This window comes from Sorex fumeus, unplaced genomic scaffold (genome assembly GCF_029834395.1).
Source record: "Sorex fumeus unplaced genomic scaffold, SorFum_2.1 ptg000199l, whole genome shotgun sequence".
NCBI lineage: Eukaryota > Metazoa > Chordata > Mammalia > Eulipotyphla > Soricidae > Sorex > Sorex fumeus.
The window spans coordinates 181,071-202,628 of record NW_026606256.1 but is presented as its reverse complement, the minus strand read 5'-3'; the positions used below and the strand labels follow the sequence as shown (position 1 = coordinate 202,628).

Genomic DNA, 21,558 nt, shown 5'->3' with positions numbered 1-21,558 from the left:
TCAGCAGGGGTCCCTGGCAGCCAGGCAGGGACTCAGCAGGACAGCAGGTGACAGTTCCCTCCACCCCCCAGAAGCCTCGTGTCCCCGCCTTGACCCGGGTCTGGTGGAGGTTATGGGGGCGCCCTGCTCACCTCCACCCCAGCTGCGTCTACCAACCCCCCAGGCCTGGCCTCTGAGCCCCACCCACACTTCTCCCCAGCCACTGCACCTGCATCCTGACCCCCAGTGCTCCCTGCCATGACCTTGGGGTGCTCCATGGCAGGGCCCAAGGGGTGGGGGGTTGGAGCCTCTGCACCCACATAAAAGGTAGCCTGTGCCCATGACCATGAGCTTGCAGGCTGGTCACAGGGCTTTGGGGGCCCCTGTGTCCCCTCCCCAGGACCCTGAGTCTACCCAGAGACACACCAAGACCCCATGCCCAGGGGCTGGAGCGATAGCACAGCAGGTAGGGCATTTACCTTGCATGCAGCCGACCCGGGTTCGATTCCCAGCATCCCATTTGGTCCCCAAGCACCGCCAGGAGTGATTCCTGAGTGCAGAGCCAGGAATAACCCCTGAGCATCGGCTGGGTGTGACCCAAAAAGAAAAAAAAAAAAAAAAAGACCCCATGCCCAGCCCACAGGCTCCCCGGAACCACGCTTAACCCCCTAAAGTCCCGTCTCACTGCGAGTCCCCAAGTTGGGGTCACAACCTCTCGGGTTCCCCTCGAGGTTCCCTAGTAGTAGGGCCCGGGGTATCCTTCGCCTCTGCCAAGTGTCACTGCCCCTTTGTCCCTCTGCCTGGTGATGCAGAGGGGACAGCGGGCTTGGAACCCTCAGTCCATGCTCTTACCTCCAGCTGGAAGCTCCCGGGGTGCCCCCGCCCCGAGGAACCTTGGGCATGGCCCCCTATGCCTGTGTTGGTGTCTGGGCCTGCCGGGTGCCAGGGTCCAGCTCTGACCCAGGGGCCCCCCGATACTGAAAGCAGAGTCTGGAGCCAGCGAGAGGAGGGTCAGGGGGCCGGAGTGGGCGCCTGTGCAGTGCCCAGGGCATTGGGCTCCGCCCCCACCTCTGAGTCTTCCTGCGGTGCTAGGGCCAGGGGTTACCTGTGGCCTCTGTGGCCTCAGCCCCCGGACAACTACCCATGGCCCCAGGAGCTGGACCCTCAGGGTGACCCATGGCCACTGCTAGTGGGGCTCTGCCTCCCGCTGCACCCAGGCCCCTCCCCCACTGCTGTGACCCCCCCACTAGCCCTACTGTGACCCCAGCTCGGAGTCACAGGTGGACACACTCCAGGGCACCCTGGTGTCTGTGCCGCTGGTCCTCAGAGCCTACCTAGGCCTACTGGGGAGTCTTGGGGGTCAGGGGTGTAATGAAGGGGAACCCAGAGTACTGGTGTGAGTGGGGGAGGGGGGCGGCTGCAGGAGCCCCCGTGAGCACCAGGCCTGGCCACAGCCCGCAGACCTTGCTGGGCCCCTTTGCGAGACCACCGAGTCTGGGGCATCTCCTGGGGGTCACTGCAGGTCACACAGTCTCCGGGGGCCCCCAGGACGGGGTGGGACCAATCCTGGTTGTCTCCCCTGTCAGCACTGGGCACCCCCGCCCCCTCACCGCCGCACCCTCACCGGCTGACGGAGCAAGTTCAAAGATCAGGCGGAGAAGAAACGTGGACAGCAGCCGCCCATCCACACCGCGCCCGGCGGCTGCAAGGGCCCCCGGTGCCCCCTGAGCAGGAGCGCAGTTTGCCTGGACCCCCGCTGGCTGTCGGGATGGGGGACCCCACTGCTCCACTTCCCTCCCCTCCAAAATCCCTGTGGAAGTGGTTTCTGGACGCCCTGGGTGCCTACCAGTTCGTGCTGACCTTCCTGTTCATGGGTGAGAGCGGGCGCGGGCAGCCCCGGCCGGGGTGCAGGCAGCGGTGTCCGGGGATGGGGGAACCTACCTCTGCTCTGCCCGCAGGTCTGAGCTGCACCCTCCTCGCCATCTTCCTCCTCTTCACGCCGCTGTGGTCGCTGTCTGTCCTGTACGGGCTCTGGCTGGCCGTGGACTGGGACACGCCCCTCCAAGGTGAGCGCTGCGGGGCCAGTCCGGGCCAGGGGCTCCCCAAACTCCTCCCATCCCTCAGGGATTTTGTTCAGTCCTTCGGGGCCACATCCCAACAGGGCTGGGGCTGTTCCCTTCACGGCGGGTGGGGAGAGGTGGGGATGGATCAGCCCCCCCATCCCGTGTGTGGAGTCTGAGCTCCACTCTGCGCCCTCCTCTGCTCCCAGGCGGCCGGAGCTCCAAGTGGATCAAGAACTGGATCATTTGGGACCACCTGAGGGACTATTATCCCATTAAGGTGACAGTCACCCTCCAGAATCTGTCCCGTTCTCTCCCACAACACCCCCTCATCTGGAACCTGAGCCTGTGTTTGGGGGGGGGGGGGAACAGGCGGTCAGGAGCAAGCCCCCTCCCCCATCATGCCCTTTTTATTTATTTTTGGTTTGGGGTCACCAAGTCATCCTGGTGGGGTGGGGGGACCCTACTAGCTGCCGTGGATCCAACCCGGGTCAGTCATGTGAAGGCCAGCACCGGCCCCGCTGTCCGATCACCCTGGCCTTCCCTCGTGCCCTTGATCCCCTCCTGAGAACGGGGCTCTGGAGCCCGCCCAAGCTGACCCTGCCCACACTGTGTGCCCCCCAAGCTGGTGAAGACGGCTGAGCTGCCCCCCGACCGGAACTATGTGCTGGGCGCCCACCCGCACGGAATCATGTGCACGGGCACCGCTTGCAACTTCGCCACCGAGAGCACCGGCTTCTCCCGCCACTTCCCGGGGCTTCGTGCGTCCGTGGCCACCCTGGCCACCCTCTTCCGCCTGCCGGTCTTCCGGGACTACCTCATGGCCCTGGGTGAGCAGGCGGGAACCCCTGTCCTGCCGGGCACTAGCCTGGGCCCCGCCTGGTTCTCTGTGGGGCAGGCCCTGGGCCCCCCCACGGACAGTCATGGTCCCCTTCCCCCAGGGCTGTGCCCCGTGAACCGCCAGAGCCTGGATTTCCTGCTGTCTCAGGGCCAGCCGGGGCAGGCTGTGGTCATCCTGGTGGGGGGCGCCCAGGAATCCCTGGACGCAATGCCCGGGGAGCATCGCCTGACGCTGCGGAAACGCAAAGGCTTTGTCCGCCTGGCGCTGAGGCATGGGTGAGTGAGCCCCGGACACCGTGGGGGGTGTGGGGTGACACTCTGGGCGCCCAGGCATTGGGTCCCCAAGGCAGCACAGCGTGTCCCTGAGTTGGTGCACTGATGCCCCGTGGGCACGGAGCTTGGTGACCCCTGCAGGCCTGGGGGTAACCAGGGACAGCCCAGAAGTCAGGTGCAGCAGCATATCCTGACACCAGGGGCCGAGCACCCCCCAGGCCGCATACCCCCCCCATCCCTCCTGGCCCTTGGTTCTTTGTCCAAGTCGGTTGAGATTCCCTGGTGTCCTCCCCACCCCCCTGGCATGTTTTTTTACCTGCACAGCGGAGCTAAGCCCTTCCGGAGAGGCGAGTCCAGCAGGTGGGCACAGACACCACGGCCAGCCTGGTCCTGGAGCTCCCCCACCCCTGGCCCACAGAACCCCCACACTTCCAAGCCCAGGACCCGCCTGGGGGAAACGCCCTTTTGTTGCAGCTCCTCGTCCGTTTCCCGCCTGCTGGCTCCACCTCAGGGTGCCCTGGACCCGACGCCCCCTCACCTCCCCATCACGCCCAGGCCAGCGAATCTCACATGCCCCTCTGGGGAGTGAAAGGGGCAGTGAAAGCCCCAGAGAAACCCCCCACAGACAAGGAGGCATCCGGAGGGGGAGCCCCACCCGCGTGGTGGTGACGTCATCCGATGGCGTAGAGGAGTGACGTGTGGTGCAGTGACGTCAACCAAGGCCCCGCCTTCCCGGTTCCGGGAAATCCCAGCCCTGCAAGGGCCTTTCTTCCCGAACCTTCTTTCAGCTGGTTGGGTGCCCCAAGGAGTGCCGTGGGAGGTGTGAGGGAGGGGCTGCAACCCTCTGGGGGTCCCTTTGCTCTCGCCCCCAGGGCCTCGCTGGTACCCGTGTACTCCTTTGGGGAGAACGACTCCTTCCAGCTCAAGCGCTTCGCCGCCGGCTCCTGGCAGCACGTGGCGCAAACGGCCTTCAAGGACCTCCTGGGTTTCTCTCCCTGCATCTTCTGGGGGCGCAGCCTCCTCTTCCCACGCATCTGGGGCCTGCTGCCCCTACCCGCACCCATCACCACCGTGGGTGAGTCCTGGGCCCAGGGCAGGCGTGGGGGGGGGGTTGCCCCGCAGCCCTGCCCACTGACTCTCTCTCTCTCTCTCTCTCTCTCTCTCTCTCTCTCTCTCTCTCTCTCTCTCTCTCAGTGGGCCGCCCCATCCCGGTGCCCCGGCGCTACCAGCCCACCGAGGCCGAGGTGGACCACTATCACCAGCTCTATATGGACGCACTGCAGCGGCTGTTCGAGGAGCACAAAGCCAGTTGCGGTGTCCCTGCCTCTGTGCAGCTCACCCTGGACTAGCCCAGCCTTCTTCCTCCCGACTTCTCCCAATAAAGCTAGTTCTCTCTCCCGCGGGAGAAAGGGGTGCCTTGGAGTTTGTGCTCTTGGGACCGGAGGCAGGGCGCTGGCCTAAGCCCACGTCTGACCCAGGTTCGATCCCTGGCACCCCATGCATGGTCCCCAAGCACCACTAGGAGGGATCCCTGATTGCAGAACCAGGTGGAAGCGTGGAGCACTGCCAGGTGTGGCCCAAAAAGCAAAAAATAAAAATAAGAATCCGTGCTCTTGCTCTAGAGGGATCCAGCCCAGGCAGTGAACCTGGACCAGGGGGTGCAAATACTCGGAGACTTCCGGAACACAGGTCAGGTATCACTGTTTGGGGATGTGGGACTTTGTCCAGGTCCTGATCAGTGCCATCTCGCTCACAGAGGTGGATTTTTATATGGGTCACCTCAGCTGTGCTCGGGGTTCAGGTCCACTCCCATCTGTACTGCATCCTGCCGTGTTGGGGAGAGTGGGGGCCATGTGGTACCCGGGACTGAACGTGGGCCTCACCCCTCTCAGGCACATCCTGGACCCCGCAGAGGTGGTGGTAACCTTGAGGTTGTGGTAAAACCCAGCAAACCTGGCACTAGTCACGGGGTTCAGCCGACTGAGCACCAAAAATGCTTCTATTGGGGGTTGGAGTGATAGTAAAGCAGGGAGGACTTTTGCCTTGCACATGGTCAACCTGGGTTTGATCCCCGGCATCCCATTTCGTCCCAAAACACTGCCAGGAGTAATTACTGAGTGCAGAGCTAGGAATAACCCCTGAACATCACCAGGTGTGACCCAAAAATCAAAAAAAAAAAAAGTGCTTCTGAAATGAGTGAGGTGCCCGGGGTGAGAAGCACAGGGTTTGGTGCTGAAACTCAGAACTCACAGATGCACAGTCACACACAATCACACAAACACAATCATATACTCACAATCATATACTCACAAACTTAGAACTCACAGACACACAGTCAAGCACAATCATATACTCACAATCACAAACTCACGTTCAATCGCACATACGCAACCACACACATACACAATCATACACTCACAATCACACAGATACACATCCACAATCACACATACACACAATAACACACACATACACACATTCATACACACACTCATATACACCACACACTCATACACACACTGTCTCACACACACATGCACTCATACACACCACACACAACTCATGCACACAGTCACACACATACACACTCATACACACTAACACACGCATCTATACTTAACACACACACACAATTGCTTTGGAGCTTCTGGGGCAATGTAGGTGCTGAGAGCAAGCAGAGGCAGATTCGTAGACTACGTGATGGTCCCACAGCCAAAGCCATAGAGGACTGTCCCTGAGCCACCTCTCCCCCTGTTGTGTTGTGTGTGTGTGTTGTGAGGTTACCTGTGCTGGCCTTACACCGCCTCGTACTGGGGTGGGGGGGGGGGGGGGGGCTTCCCCCCTGCCATCCTCCAAATGGCCACCAGAGGGCGGTCTCTACTCACACGCGAACCTGTCACTCCCTGCAGACCCTGAGCCAGAGGATGCCAGGGGCACCGCCCGCAGGGACGTGAGGGTGGGATGTGGGCGGGATGGGTGCAAGGAGCGGCCCCTCAGAGGGACGCAGGCAGCTGAGGACACTTGCCCCGCAAAGCAGACTGTCTTAACATTGGGTTCCCTTCTCTCCAGGAGCGGGGCTGGCCGGAGGGGGGCAGGGAGGGGGGACCTTGTTCTCCTTATCATCACAGGGAAATAATCTCACCCAGGTCTCAAGGTTGCCTGGGGGGAGCTTCTGAAACACAGCACAAGTTCCACCTACAGGACCACATGTCCACAAACTTTGGAGGCAGCCGGACACCCTGTGACTCTCTCCAATGTCTGCCCTGACCTTCGAGTTACTTTAGAACTAACTCCAGATTCGTGTGACTTCAGAGATAGGACAGCCCGGAAGGCACTTGTCTTGCACACAGCTACCCCAGGTTTGATTCCTGGCACCCGATAGGGTCTCCTGAACCCCAGGAGTGATCCCTGAGCACAGAGTCAGCGTGTAGCCCAACCCCTTCACCCCCGTTTTTAAAAATTAAAAACATTTAAAGTTTAGGGGCAGGGATGTATTTCAGGTGTAGGACACATGCTTTGTATATCTAAGACTCTCCCTTCCCAGCACTGCCAGTGCATCTCATAACAATGAAGGTAAAATCAACCAGCTAATCCGAAAAGCTGGACAGAGCATGAATGCACTGAGTGTGCTGGACCTTTTGACCATCTTAAGCAGGTCACATCCATGAGTTCCTAACGGTGCAGAAAACAGCCCCTGATTCCAGCCAAAGGATGCCAGGAAACCAACTCATTATTCTGAACAGTAGCCTAAGAAAAGGTCAAATACTTTATAATGTCTTTCCTTCACAAATGTTTCCGGGTGATTATAGAAAGAGGGGACAAGTTTCCTTTCATAGAGTTTCCTTGCTACTAAGGAAAAAAGAATAAAAAACATCATTATCTTGTCTTCTTGTGTTCCTAATGTCTGGCTGGACTTAAGTCTTGAGTGTCAGTGTCTGATAAGGGGGCAGAGTCATAATACAACAGGGCAGGCACTTGTCTAACGCAGCCTATCCGGATTCTATCCCCAGTATCCCTCATCGAGTCCCCAAGCACCACCAGGAGTAATAGTTGAGTGCAGAGCCAGGAGTAATAACCCCTGCACACTGTCAGGTATTGCCCCAAAAATAAAAATAAATCAATGCCTGATAAGATAATTCCTGTAAGACAATCCGATTTGAGCTCCAGTAGAAGAGTACAGCGGCACACAGCCCTTCTCTGCTAGAGAGAGAGCAAAGGGTGAGGGATCAAGCACTTGCCCTGTGATCTGCTGCCCCTGATTTGAATCTCTAGCATTGAATATGGTCCCCCAAGCACCACCAGGCGTTATTTCTGAGTGCAGAGCCAGGAATAGCCCCCAGCATCATTGGATGTGTGCCCAACCCAGAAACCATCCCCAAACCCTCTACCCTGGAAAGTGAAACCTGACTCTCAGCAAGAAAGCTATTGTGAGATCATTTACACTTATCCACTTTGAAAAACTCAGGCTCCAGGGTAGGCTCGAGCCTTGCCGGGGTGGCCCAGGTTCAAACTCCAGCGCAGCATAGCCCAACGGGAGGGGCCCCCAAGACCATCCCAAACCACAGAGCCACTGCCACCTGTGGCTCCAGAACAGAGAAGTTTAAAAAGGGAATGTCCTGCCACAGAGGCAGGGTGGAATGGGGGAACTGGGGGGTGGGAGGGATACTGGGATCAGTGGTGGTGGAGAATGGGCACTGGTGGAGGGATGGATATTCGATCATTGTATGACTGAGGCCCAAGCACAAAAGTGTGTAAGTCTACAACTGTACCTCATGGTGTTTCACTAATAAAAAAATTTTTTTTAAAGTGAAAAGAGGGGCTGTAGTGATAGTACAGTGGCGTTTCCCTTGCATGCAGCTGAACTGGTTTCGATTCCCAGCATCCCATATGGTCTCCCAAGCACCACCAGGAGTAATTCCTGAGTGCATGAGCCAGGAGTAACCCCTGTGCATCACCGGGTGTGACCCAAGAAGAAAAAAAGGAAAAAAAAGTGAAAAGAGGGGCAGAGCAAAACTACAGTGGGGAGGGCTCTTGCCTTGCACACGGCCTACCGAGTTTGATCCCCGGCATCCCATATGATCCCCAAAGCATCACCAGCAGTGATCCCTGAGTGCAGAGCCAGAAGTAAGCCCTGAATGTCTGAGCCTTTGGCCCTTGAGACTGGACTCCTTTGATCGATGACCAGTCCGGAGGCCAGAGGGGAGGGGAGGGGAGGGCATTTGCTGACAAACAGTTGGCCCAGGCAGGCTCTTTCCCTGGCATTCCATAGGGAGGGTCCCCTGAGCCCTACCAGGAGTGATCTCTGAGCACAGAGCCAGGGCTAATCCCTGAGAACCACTGAACGTGGCCCCCAACCAAACAAAAATGCCCAGTCCAGTGTCACTTTCCCTGGGGCAGACACAGATCACTGTCACTGAGCCATCCAGAGTGTCCATCCACTCCCAGGTTGTGCTGGACTTAAGCAGGCCACAGGGCTCCGAATCACCTGGCGCCATCCCTGCATGCAGCTGACCTGGTTTTGATTCCCAAGCATCCCATATGGTCCCCTGAGCACCACCAGGAGTAATTCCTGAGTGCTTGAGCCAGGAGTAACCCCTGTGCATCGCTGGGTGTGACCCAAAAAGGAAAAAAGAAAAAAAGTGAAAATAAGGGCAGAGCAAAACTGCAAACAAAACAAAAATGCCCAGTCCAGTGTCACTTTGCAGTGGACCAGACGACAGCTCAAAGGGTTCAAGGGGCCCTGGGTTCTGTCTCAGGCATCGCATGGTCCCTTGAGTGCAGCCAGGAGACATCCCAAACTCTGAACTGAGAGTAGCACCCCCCTGAAGGGTGGATCCCAAATCAATACAAAGATGAAAGGGCTGGGAGGAATCAGCACAGGATTAGGGACAGGGACCTGGGCCCAGGTGTTTGGTTTGGTTCAGTTTTGATTTTTGTGGAATCACAGTGAGGTGGGGCTGGAGTGATAGCACAGTGGTAGGGCGTTTGCCTTGCACACAGCCGGCCTGGCCGAGCCGGATTCGATTCCTCCCCGCCTCTTAGAGAGCCTGGCAAGCTACCCGTGATGTATCCAATATGCCAAACACAGTAACAACAAGTCTCACGATGGAGATATTACTGGGCCCGCTTGAGCAAATCGATGAACAACGGGAGGACTGTGACCGTGACCGTGACCATGACCACAGTGAGATACACAGTTTACACAATTACAAAGTTGTTCATAAATGGGTTTTGATCCTGTAGTGTTCCAATACCCCAGGCCCAGTTTGATCCCAGTTGCAACCATGGGTAGGTCTAGAGGCCATTGGAGGCCCTAAGAATGAGGAGTTGGGCCTGGAGGCCACAGGGCATACCTGGGGTATCCAGACTGCAGGACCTGCGCAGGCTGGCCAGTGCTCTCTGTGCTGTGCTATCACTCCAGCCCTAAGAAGCGGAAGTTTGTGGAGAATAAAGAGAGGAAGGGCTCTCTCTCCTTTTTTTTTTTTAATTTTTATTAATGAAACACCATGAGGTACAGTTGTAGACTTACAAATTTTTGTGCTTGGGTTTCAGCTATACAATGATTGCGTACCCATCCCTCCACCAGTGCCGATTCTCCACCACCACTGATCCCAGTATCCCTCCCACCCCCCATCCCCCCCGATTCTACCCTGCCTCTGTGGCAGCAGGGCATTCCCTTTTGTTCTCTCTCTCCTTTTGGGTGCTGTGGTTTGCAAAAGAGGCATTGAGTGGCAATCATGTTCAGTCTATAGTCTACTTTCAGCATGTATCTTCCATCCTGGGAGGATCCTCCCAACACCCTTTACTTGGTGCTCCCTTCTCTATCTGAGCTGCCTTTTCCCCTAGCATATGCGGCTGGCCTCAAAGCCATGGGGTGAACCTCCTGGTACTTATCTTGGCTATTCTTTTTTTTTTTTCTTTTTGGGTCACACCCGGCGATGCTCAGGAGTTACTCTTGGCTCTGCACTCAGGAATTACTCCTGGCGGTGCTCAGGGGACCATATGGGATGCTGGGATTTGAACCTGGGTCGGTCACATGCAAGGCAAACACCCTACCCGCTGTGCTATCACTCCAGCCCCTATCTTGTCTATTCTTGGGTGTTAGTCTCCTATTTTGTTACATTATATTCCCCAGATGAATGCAATCTTTCTATGTCTGTCCCTCTCTTTCTGACTCATTTCACTTAGCATGATACTTTCCATGTAGTACCACTTGTATGTAAATCTCATGACTTCATCTTTTCTGACAGCTGCATGGTACTCCTTTGCGTAGATGTACTAAAGTTTCTTTAACCAGTCATCTGTTCTCAGTAAGGGAATGCCCTGCCACAAAGGCAGGGTGGGATGGGGGATGGGGGGATGGGAGGGATACTGGGATCCGTGGTGGTTGAGAATGGGCACTGATGGAGGGATGGGTACTCGATCATTGTATAACTGAAACCCAAGCACAAAAATTTGTAAGTCTACAATTGTACCTCATGGAGTTTCACTAATAACAATTTAAAAATAAAGAAAAGAAAAGAAAAAAAAGAGGAAGGCTTTGTACCCATTCTGTTGACCAGAGAGATCTCTCCTCTCAGCTCCTGAGCCTGGCGGCTACTGTATGACTAATGCTCACCTCCTAGCTGCCAGGCTGGGCTAGGGTACCCCAACATTTCTAGGCAGATATTTGAGAACAGTGTCTGACATTTCCCTGGTCTGCCCCGCAGCTCTGGGCATCTTTTTTTCTTTTTCCCTAGGTTTTTTTTTGTTGTTGTTGTTGTTGATTATCAACTAAGTTTAAGATTGAAAAGAATGTGTAATAATCACCTTATTTTTTTAAAAGATTTTATTATTAAGAGGCTGGAGAGATAGCACAGCGGGTAGGGCGTTTGCCTTGCATGTGTACAACCCGGGTTCGATTCCCAGCATTCCATATGGTCCCCTGAGCACCGCCAGGAGTAATTCCTGAGTGCAGAGCCAGGAGTAACCCCTGTGCATCGCCGGGTGTGACCCAAAAAGCAAAAAAAAAAAAAAAACGGTTTTATTATTATTATTATTATTTTTTCTACGGCCGCAAAATTTTATTTGGCTTTCTGGGACAGATACATTTGCTTGATATTTAATAATACAAAAAAAGTCACATACATTCATTTCAAGAATTACAATATAAAAAAATATTCAACTCGAGAATGACTTTCAACATCTCAAGGGAAGGCACCACCTCAGCCCTGCGAAAGGTTCAGACTTGGGATTCAGGGGTCTTGGGAGTGAGGGGGGTTCTTTGGCGTCTTCTGGAACTTGCTCTGTAGGAAAACTCTGGGGACACACAGGCCTTCCTTCTTATTCACGGTCTCCCGAAACACGTACTCGTTCACCACTTCTTCATAATCTGCATCCCTGAAGAGTCGTGCCAGGAATTCGGCAGTGAAAAAATATGATCTGGTTCCGTCCTGGCGCACGTAGAAATTCTCTCCAAGCTTGCTGCCGGCTTTAAACCTGAGCATGGCGTGGTCATTGAGCCCATAGTCGCGAAACAACACTTTTACCTGGTTTCAGTACCTTGTAAATGTTCTGTAAGACACGGGGCATCTTCTCTGGGTGCACAGCTGAGAGCACAAATATCAGCGTAACCACATCCACTGAATCCGGGGGGACGTGCTCCGGAAGGTCGTCTTTCGTCAGGTCACAGTGGAATGCCCTGCATCTTTCGGTGCTGTAGAGAGGATTCTGCTTGACATACTCTACTGCTCTTGGAGAAAAATCACAGGCATAGGCAAAGATATTGGGATCTTCTTCCAAAAGAGGGAATAAACAATTACCAACACCACAGCCAGCTTCAAGTATAATCAACTTTTGATCTGCAAACTCCCTACACGATCTTAGCTCCTCAAACTCTCTGGTGGTCCAGTGTCGATCTTTGAAAAAATTAGTACTATTTCTCTTGTAAAAAAGATCCCAATTCTTCTGCACCTCTTTCTCCAACTTTTGCTGTTTAAAATCAGATACTACGATCTGGTCTCTTTTCAGTTTCTCCTCTTCTTCTGAGCTGAGAATCCGTGCCTGCAGGTCTTTCCTTTGCAGAGAAACCATCTTACAATGTGATGGTAAGTCATTCAACACCACTGAAGATGCATAACTAAGGAACCCAATCTGAGAGCAGACAGTGTGTTCTTGGAGGTAGTTCTTAGGCTGGGTTGGTGTACAGCTGATGTGGCACCTGGTGCTTGCGGGACAGAGCCCACCGCACTCATCCCTTAGCCGGGTCCATGCCGTGGCAACGGAAAAACGGTTTTATTATTAAATCAGTGAGATAGATCTATACAAAGCTGTTCATACTAGGTTTCAGTGATTCAGTGTCCAACACTCATCCCTCCTCCAGTGCACATTTCCCAGCACTAGTGTCCCCAGTTTCCCCTCCTTTCCATCACCTTCCCTTCTCTCCCCAGCTCTGGGCATCTTTATTTATTTATTTTTGTTTTTTGAGTCACACCCGGCAATGCACAGGGGTTACTCCTGGCTCTGCGCTCAGGAATTAATTACCCTTGGCGGTGCTCACGGGAACCATATGGGATGCTGGGAATCAAACCCGGGTAGGCTGCATGCAAGGCAAACACCTTCCCCCTGTGCTACTGCTCCAGCCCAGCTCTGGGCATCTTTGAGGTGAGTGAGCCCTTGGCAGTTCCTGGCTCTGTGGGGCTTGGAGAGTATTGAAACTCTCTTTGCCCACAAAGACTGTTTATGTTTTCTGGCTGAGGAAAATTGTTAACTCTGGCCCTATGCTGGCCTCTTGGCCTGTGAACAATCGGAAACAGTCACTCTTCGTCTCTGAGACATCGCAGAGCACAAATGCTATGAAAGTAGCAGCAGAGGGAGCTGGCTCGTAGGGGCGATAGGATGGAGTGTCTGCACAACTGAACAGGGAAACTGAGGGAAACTGAGGAAAACTCTTATATTCAGGTCCTGGTATGGAATCTATGGCATGGTTGGTTGAATGTCTCTGGGAGAGACCTCTGAGGGCCCCAAACAAACAAAACAAACACTGTCCTCCCATTGTTCAGCGATTTGCTCAAGCGGGCCCAGTAATGTCTCCATTTTGAGACTTGTTGTCACTGTATTTGGCATATCAACTACATCACGGGTAGCTTGCCAGGCTTTGCCATGCAGGCGAGATACTCTTGGTAGCTTGCCGGGCTCTCCAAGAGGGGCGGAGGAATCAAACCCGGCTCAGCCAGGCTGTCTGCGCAAGGCAAATGCCCTACTGCTGTGCTATCACTCCAGCCCATCTGAGGGCCCCAAGGGATAATAAATACCATGGTCATGCTCCTTGAGTATTTGGGCTCACGCATACCAGGCTGCAGTGTCAACAGTGGAGCTGCCGGGATGGCGCCTGGGTGTACGTGGGGCACCAGGGATCAAACTCAAGGCCTCCCGCCTTGTAAGGCAGGTGCTATCAACTTTGAGCCGTCTCCCCGCCCCCCTTATGCTATAATTCTGGGAGCGGCTCCAAGGTAACAGTGCGCTCCCTGACTTTGGACTGTTTCCGACACTTTTTCCTTCGGCCTCTTTCTTTATCTGCAAGACGAGCTGGGAGTGCTGAATGACAGAAAGCAGACAGGATGCCAGCCCAGTGCCTCGAAAGCGCCTTTCATTTCACTGTTCTTTTTGTGTGTGCTGAGGTCACAGCAGGCTGTTCTCAGAGGGCACCCCGGGGCTCTGCACTCAGGGATCCTATCTGGCTTGCTTGAGGGACTATAGGGGATGCTGGAGATCGAACCAGGGATGAAAGTGTCTGTTCTGGGGCTGGAGGGATAGCACAGTGGGTAGGCGTTTGCCTTGCATGCGGCTGACCTGGCTTTGATCCCCAGCATCCCATATGGTCCCCTGAGCACCGCCAGGAGTGATTCCTGAGTGCATGAGCCAGGAGTAACCCCTGTGCATCGCTAGGTGTGGCCCAAAAAATGAAAGAAAGAAAGAAAGAAAGAAAGAAAGAAAGGAGGGAAGGAAGGAAGGAAGGAAGGAAGGAAGGAAGGAAGGAAGGAAGGAAGGAAGGAAGGAAAGAAGGAAGGAGAGAGAGAGAGAGAGAGAGAGAGAGAGAGAGAGAGAGAGAGAGAAAGAGAGAGAAAGAAAGTGTTAGACGGAACAGTCTTCACCGCCGTCCTTCAAAGCCAAGTGGCGTTTCATTGGCCCAGGGAGACGTCTGGAGGCGGGACTTACCGTGAGATCTGGCTTCTGACTGGTCTGAACATCTGGCGAATTGTCCACTTCGACCGGGGCAAATGCTGGATTTGCATTTGCCCCAGTCGAGGGATTCTGGACCCAGAATGTTCTCCTCCTTGGAGCAGGTGGCCTGGGTGCCATGGTGACCGTGCCTCCTTTTCAACAACTTGGCGCTTCCTTCCGTATCTTGACATTTTAAAGCATTTTTCCCCATCGGTGAGATCAACAGTTTTCATACTCAGCGGGCGGGTGTAGGGTCCGGGAGGGCGCTGGCCCTGCAGGCGCCTGACTCTGGTTGGATCCTCGGCATCCCATACACCCTGAGCACCACCAGGAGGGATTCCCCAGTGCAGAGCCTGGAGTAACCCCTGAGCATCGCCAGGTGCGGCAAAAAAGCAAACTTCAGAGGGTGGAAATCCAGGACTCCAACTCTCCCAGTGGCTCAGCCAGTGACATTAATGTCTGGAGTCACAGTTGTCCCCGGGGAAGGTGTCAGGGTGTTAGTGGTGGGGGAGGGGGAGCCGCATTAGACCTTTCCTCCCTCCTACTGCTCCACCGCAGCCTGGCTCCCTCATGGTCGATGACCTCCAGCCACTGACCCCTACAGCTTGCATGTCCCAGTGCTGCTCATGACCTCTGAGGGGCTTAGTGTCCCCTGAGCTGGTACTGCCAGGAGACAGCCACCAGGTGCCCCCGGTTTCTGCCCTGCTGACCTCCGGCTTCGGTTGGGGTATCTTTTCTGCTTTCCCTGTTTCCAGAGTCTCGTTCCTATGACCCCCATTTCGCACCACCCAGGAAACAAGACATCTCAGCAGGGACATGGCAGGGAGTCCCCGCTTTAGGTCACTGGTCCTTTCCAGTAGCCAGAACACCCCTCTCAGTATTCCCCTATGGGGGCCCAGCCACGAGGCCCCAGCTGGACCTGAGTCTGCTCCACATCTGGGCGGGGTTTCCTTGGCACCATGGGGACCAGGACCCTCCGAGCGCCCCAGAGCGGGATCCCGCATGTGGCTGTGGCACAGACCCCATGACGGCCTTTGAACTCCAAGAGGAGACTCGATGGCACCGTGTGATGCCCACGAGGTACCCGAAAAGGACCCAGTGCCCCCCAGCCCCCAACATACCGTTGCTTTCTGTAACCCGACTTCCCCACCCGCCAGGTAGGGTAAGACGGGTATGGGCCAGAGGAAGTGGGGGCTAGAGCTTCTCCAGCCCCCAGAGGAGGACGGGGGCTTGGGGGCGCGGGGTTGGGGTGGAGCAGTGCTCTCAACCAAGTGACCTAGGTATTCTGACGTTTTTCTCACCAGCCCTTGTCTCACCACGTCTCTCACACCCCTCCCCAAAGTTGGGTGCCCAGGGGGGTGGTCGCCAGTCAAACGGTCAGCTATTTGGGGAACGCCCCTCTCACCCACTCCCCTAGGAAAAAACTTCAGGGCAATACCTTCTTCAACGACAGCGACCCTTCTTCGGAGTACCCCTCAACACCTCGTGGTCTACTTCCCCACTCCCTGACCCGTCCCTCTTGGTCACCCCTCCACCGCCAGGGCTAGTTTTCGGGTCTCTGCGCTCAAGCCGCCTCAGCCCCGCGCCCCGCCCCGCGCCCTGGGGACCAGGGGGCGGGGCTCGCCACTTTCTATTTAAGGGCACCGGGAGGAGGTGAGCGCGAGGTGCCACCTCGAGCGCCCACATCTCGCCCCGTCCCGCCTTTGTCTCTTTGTCTCCGTCGCACTCGGCCGGGCTCCCGGATCCTTCCCGTGCCGCCCTCCAACCCCCACCCCGAGTGGCGGCCGACCTCACGCGCGGGCTGCAGTATCTCAGGTGTGTGGGGTGCGGCGGCGGGAAGTGGGGGGGTTCCGGCCGGTGGTGGTCCTGGTTTGCCGTGCTCCACGCTGAAGAGCCCCGTTCCTGCGGATGGTCTGGGGAGAATGAGAGGGGAGGGTCAGGTCGCAGCCGCTGCCCCTCTGCGGGGTGCCTGGACCAGGTCCCCCGCCCCCCTCCCATAGCGCCCCCAGAGTCTCAGGGACCTCTGTCTGGACCCCTAAGGGAGTGAGCCCGCAAGAAGAGTCCAGGGTGTGGGTGCTGGGCCAGAAGATCCGTTAAACCAGCAGGGAAGGGACCCGCTTTCATTTCAGTGCTTGCTGGACCCCAGGTTTAAGAATCTGCTCCCAGCACCACCAAGGGAAGAAGCAAAGATAAATGCCTAGAAAGGGAATTGAATTACTGACTCTTCCTTCCCTGTGAGTTTGGGGACTGGCACCCTCTTAAAATAATCCCAGGGGGCTGGAGCAATAACATAGTGGGTAGGACGGGTTTGGTTCCCAGCATCCCATATGGTCCCCCCAGCACCGCCAGGAGTAACTCCTTAGTGCATAAGACAGGAGTAACCCCTGGGCATCGCTGGGTGTGACCCAAAAAGCCAAAATAATAATAATAATAATAATAATAATAACAAAAAACCTGAAGACATCCTTTGGGATGGGCTAGCAGGGCAGAGAGGAAGGGGTGAGGCTACTGGTGTGATGCATTCACACCACAACATTTTCCCATTGTGACCCCTTAGGGGAGCTGGGATTTCCCAGCATCAGATAGCTGGGCGGTACCTTGATGGTCCTCATCACCCACAGAGCTGGGCACCAGCAGTGTCCCAGCTGAGTTTACAGCCTGTGTGTGTGTGTGGGGGAGGAGGGTCCTCTGCCCTCGCTCTGCAGGCTGGGTGTGGGATAGCTTCAGCAGCCTCCCTGCCCGCCTGGGTTCCAGAACTGTCATTTCTACCTTCATTTCTAGTTCTGCTGCATCTGAGTTGCCCTGAGCAAATCTTCACCCCCTGGGGCCTCACTCTGAAATCTGGGGAGTTCCAGGGTTTGGGTTGGCCCCCAGGGCTCTCTGGGACCAATGCGGACACCCAGCCCCTACCACCTCCGTTTCTAGGATTAGCTGGGAGGGTGCATGTACATTCACACCAGTGAGAAGGGGCTCGGTGCAGGTCTGATTTTGAAGCCTGTTTGTAACTAGGCTGTGTTTACATAAGCGGTGCTGCTGACACAGCTGATACCACCTGTCCTCCTGCCCCAAACTGGGTCATGTTCTTGTTCAATTGATTTGAAGGGGGCGGAGCCAGGAGATCGCTTCAAAGGCACATGTTCAGCAGGTGCAAGGCCCCAAGTTCCATCCCTGGGACAAATTTGTTTTGTTCCTTTGCCAGGCGGGTGCGGGGGAGAGGGGAGGTGGAGGAGCACCTGATGTTGCTCAGGACTTACTTCTGGCTCTGCACTCAGGGATCACTTATGGTGGTGCTCGAGGGGTTGAACCCGAGTGGGCTGCGTGCAAAGCAATGGCCCTACCTATTGTATTCTTGGTCCAATCCAGCCCTGGACAAGGTTGATCCTGGGCACGGTATACCCTTCCTAGCACCACCAGGAATGGCTCTGGTGGTCCCCTGAATTTTGAGGCTTGATCAGTGCCACATTGTTGGGCCCCAGAGTGTCAAAACTTCCTTCTCAGTGGGCCCCTGGACTCTCCCAGCACTGCTTAGAAGCACCCCAAATAAAATCATATCCAAAAGTCAAACCAAGGGGGCTGGAGCAATAGCACAGAGGGTAGGGTGTTTGCCTTACACACGGCTGACCCGGGTTCGATTCCCAGCATCCCAATATGGTCCCCCAAGTACCGCCAGGAGTGATTCCTGAGTGCAGAGCCAGGAGTAACCCCTGAGCATTGGCTGGGTGTGACCCAAAAAGCAAAAAAACAAACAAACAAAAAAAAGTTTGTCTTAGTCTCCACCAAGTGGCTGGTATGTGAGTCCCCAGTTTACTGATTAATGAGACCAGTGTGTGAAGGGAGTTATCCCTGACCGAAAGCCAGGGCAATACTTGGCTGACTGGGGAGAGCGATCTGAAGAGCTGATAGAAGAAGGAGTTATCTCTCTGACCCCATCTTTGGTTCTGAGGAGCCAGAGACCAGAGTTGACTGAGCCCAAAGGCAAACTTTGAGGAGCTGGAAGAGAAAGCCCACAGGAGAGATGGGGAAGCACTGGAAGAAAGACATGAAGCAGAAGAGGAAGCTGAAGAATCCCTCTTCAGGAATCACTCCGGGAAGAGCTCGCCACTATACATGGTGCCAGGGACTAAACTAGGGTTGGCTGTGTGCCAGACAAGTGCCTACCCCCTGCACTATCTCCCCAGTGCCCCAACAGGACCCACTTCAGAATGATCAGGACGTGGCTCAATGGGTTGGGTGCAGACTTTGCACGCAGGAGTCCCAACATGGCCTGGTCCCCAAACACTGCTAGGAGTGACCCCTGAGAACCAAGAGGGAAATAGCCCCTGAGGATGGCCAAGTCTGCCTACTCCGCACCCCCTCAGAAAAATGATACAAGAGGATCACCTACATTCAGTAGGGCTGAGACAAGAAGGGGCACTTCTGTTAGAGACTCTGATTTCCATACTGGGTTCTCTCTTTTCTGCAGAGGAAGGAAGGAGGAAACTCACTGTCAGGAGGTCGCTATGCCCCTGGATGAGGAGCAGGAGATGCCAGATTGGGGCTTCAGGCTAAGATGACTGATCCTACGGCGCGAGTGGGACCCTGAGACTGAGTCTGGTCCACATCAGGGCCTGGGGCAGAGGCCGAGCCTTGGACTTCGTGTTGGCCAATGCAGAATGCGATTTGGGCTTGATGCTGGAGTCTCCCGGGCAGTCTCCTGTGGCCTGGACTACCTTCCCGACCACCACCGTAGCTGGCTCCAGGATCCCCGGCAGAGCGATGAGAGACGGGGGAGCAGGGCCCGGGTGAAAAAAGGTCAGGCCACGTTTGGGGGCGTGGAGCCCAGGAACGAGAGGAGGCGAACCTTCCTCTCCCTCGTTGACCGAACTCACCCACCAAAAGGACCTGGAGCTCGGGGAATAAGCTCTCCAAGGGAATCCAGGGAAGAAGCAGCGGGGGCGTGGCCAGTTCCTGGGGGGGCGGGCCAAGGAAGTGGGCGTGGCTTGCCCAGGGACCTAATGAGCCTGCTGGAGTTGGAGCATCCGCGGAGATGGGAAAGACACCCCTCCCCTCCCCCCGCCCCCCCCCCCCCCCCCCCCCCCCGTTCATGATCGACCGTTCCTCCGGCTCTGGAATCTGGGATGCAAGTGTTGAAAAGTGCTCAGGAAGAAGAGGGAGAAGGCGAGCCCTGAGAGCTCCGAGCCGGAGGCGGGGAGGGGACCTCCTAATGGCCTCAGTCTGTTGGGGAGTTCCCTAGCCCTGGGAGGCACGGAAAGACCAGACAGACAACGTTCCTGCAGGAATTTAAGCGGGGTTTTATTCAGACCAGCATGCTGGGGCTCTGCAACATACCCAAGAGAGGGCAGAGGCTGGGAGCCTCGAACTCAGAAACAGATCACTTTTTTATGCAGTTTGAGAACAAAGACCACATATTTTGCACATACATGTTTTGCTAGATTCCTTGCGGTTTTTCTTGCAGTATTTCGACCCAAACATCTTGACCCGGTCACATAGTTTCAGTTTCCAGAATGGTCAAAACACTCTATCTATCTTTAAATAGTTATGCCTAGCCCATACCTTACACATCTACTGGGTTCAATCCAATTTTGTAACCTCAAGGCTGCTGAACTGTTTACAGAAAGCAATTTTTGCAAGTTAATTAACTCCTTTCTAGCCTTCCTAGCACCTTTCAAGTCCTCAGATTGCTCCGGAGTGCATGTGATGGATGAGGGTAGAGGGGCTTGGCGCCCTGGGAACGCGGCGAGGGTGAGGCCCGGCTGTTGCAGCGTGTCTGCTTGCAACTGGTCCAGGGACAGCACCCTGGGGTCAAGGTAGTCTGGCTCACCAGGAACGACTCCATGGGCCCCGGGGAGCTCAAGAAATACAGCCTGATCACCACGCTGGTGAGAAGGACGAGGGAGCTCTCAGGGCCAGACCTGTCCCTGGGTAATAGGGCCAGACCTGTCCCTGGGGGATTACCCGGGTTCTCCTGACACCCCACAGCCTGGACAATCACTGGCTCCTTCTCTACCACTTTTTTTTATAAGGTAGTTCACAACATTTGATTACATTTAATATTCTCTGCCACTTCTACCGAGTGGGGCAACCTGAGCTCTGCTCTGGACACCCAGCTTAATTCTAAACCCTTCAGCTCAGAGGTCAAAAGCTTCTGACTTCCAGCAGCAGAGTCCCCAAGAACTCAGGCATCCCCAGGCCCCCCGGGGCCCTATCTTCCTCCTTCTGCTGCCCACAGGAACTAAGTTGCATTCTGGAGTCTGTTCCTTTTTTCCTGCCTCCCCGCCGGGTGTGCCAGTCTCCCATTGCCCACTCCTTTCACTTTCGGGACACTGCTCCATACAGATCACCTTTCCGGGGATGCAGGGACCTGAGACCTGGCCCCTGACTCCCCAACACCCCACTCTACCTGCCCAAATCGGTTCTCCTGAGGAACCAGGTGGGGTGCAAGGTGGGAGTGGCTGTCTAGAGTCGCAAACCCCCCTTGCCAGCTTTTCCGCTGCCGTCCAGTGCTCACTAGTGCATCCCTCCCCCCCACCCCCAGGCATCCTTTTAGTCCAAATCAACGTTACTGTGCTGCGGGCCTTGGGGACCTCCTCAACTCTGCTCACCAAAGGCAGGCGGGAACTCCCGCTGTCGCCCTCTGTGCAAGCAAGATGTGTTTCCGGGTGGAACCTTCATCCAGGAATGTCCAAGCAAGAGTAACCTGGACTGCTGGCCACCAAGGGCCTAGAATGGCGTGTGGATAACTGCGCACACCTGTGCGTCTTCACACTGCATGCGTCTCTTCTCCATCCTGCACTTGGCATTGCCCCAGTGACCGATGCCTTGGGCAGGGACGGCTTCGCTAGCACCTACAGCGCCAGACCCTGCCTCAGTGTCATGTGCCAGCTCTTCCTGGCGCCCCAATTGTGGTCACAGCTGGCTGACTTTTCCTTGTGCCCAGTTGTGGTCACAGCTGGCTAGGTCGGTTTGGGATTGGAGCCGGTCAAGGGTTATACTGAATTGTACCTGTAGAGAACGATATCTATGAACAGCACTTTAGACCCACCCTTTCCAAAGAGCCCCGCCCCAAAATAGGCAAGTCTCTTCCAGAAACAGACAGACCCCGCCCCAAACCGGAATCCCCGCCCAGAAACGTGGAGGCACCGCCCCCGAAGGAAAGCCCCGCCCCTAATTAGACAAGCCCCGCCCTGCCTGGGCTCTGGGCTCC

At 55.6% G+C, this 21,558-nt stretch overlaps 3 protein-coding genes across 3 annotated transcripts; 2 read left to right on the top strand and 1 right to left on the bottom strand.

The window, feature by feature from the left end:
* Positions 1–1,627: 1,627 nt before the first annotated feature.
* Positions 1,628–4,501, top strand: MOGAT3 (monoacylglycerol O-acyltransferase 3). Its single transcript, XM_056108242.1, has 7 exons — positions 1,628–1,853; positions 1,938–2,045; positions 2,249–2,319; positions 2,665–2,869; positions 2,981–3,155; positions 4,025–4,227; positions 4,347–4,501. The coding sequence occupies exons 1-7, from the start codon at positions 1,748–1,750 to the stop codon at positions 4,499–4,501; spliced, it is 1,023 nt and encodes a 340-aa protein (XP_055964217.1). The 5' UTR covers positions 1,628–1,747.
* A 7,000-nt stretch (positions 4,502–11,501) lies between these two features.
* Positions 11,502–12,336, bottom strand: LOC130017526 (tRNA N(3)-methylcytidine methyltransferase METTL6-like). Its single transcript, XM_056108224.1, has one exon. It carries the CDS (start codon positions 12,222–12,224, stop codon positions 11,646–11,648), a length of 579 nt encoding a protein of 192 aa, XP_055964199.1. The 5' UTR covers positions 12,225–12,336; the 3' UTR covers positions 11,502–11,645.
* A 3,042-nt stretch (positions 12,337–15,378) lies between these two features.
* Positions 15,379–21,362, top strand: NAT16 (N-acetyltransferase 16 (putative)). The gene is given in 7 exon segments (XM_056108229.1): positions 15,379–15,434; positions 15,772–15,822; positions 18,959–19,079; positions 20,066–20,276; positions 20,890–20,996; positions 20,998–21,052; positions 21,055–21,362. Coding segments are annotated over 7 exon segments (909 nt in total).
* The last annotated feature ends 196 nt before the right edge of the window (positions 21,363–21,558 follow it).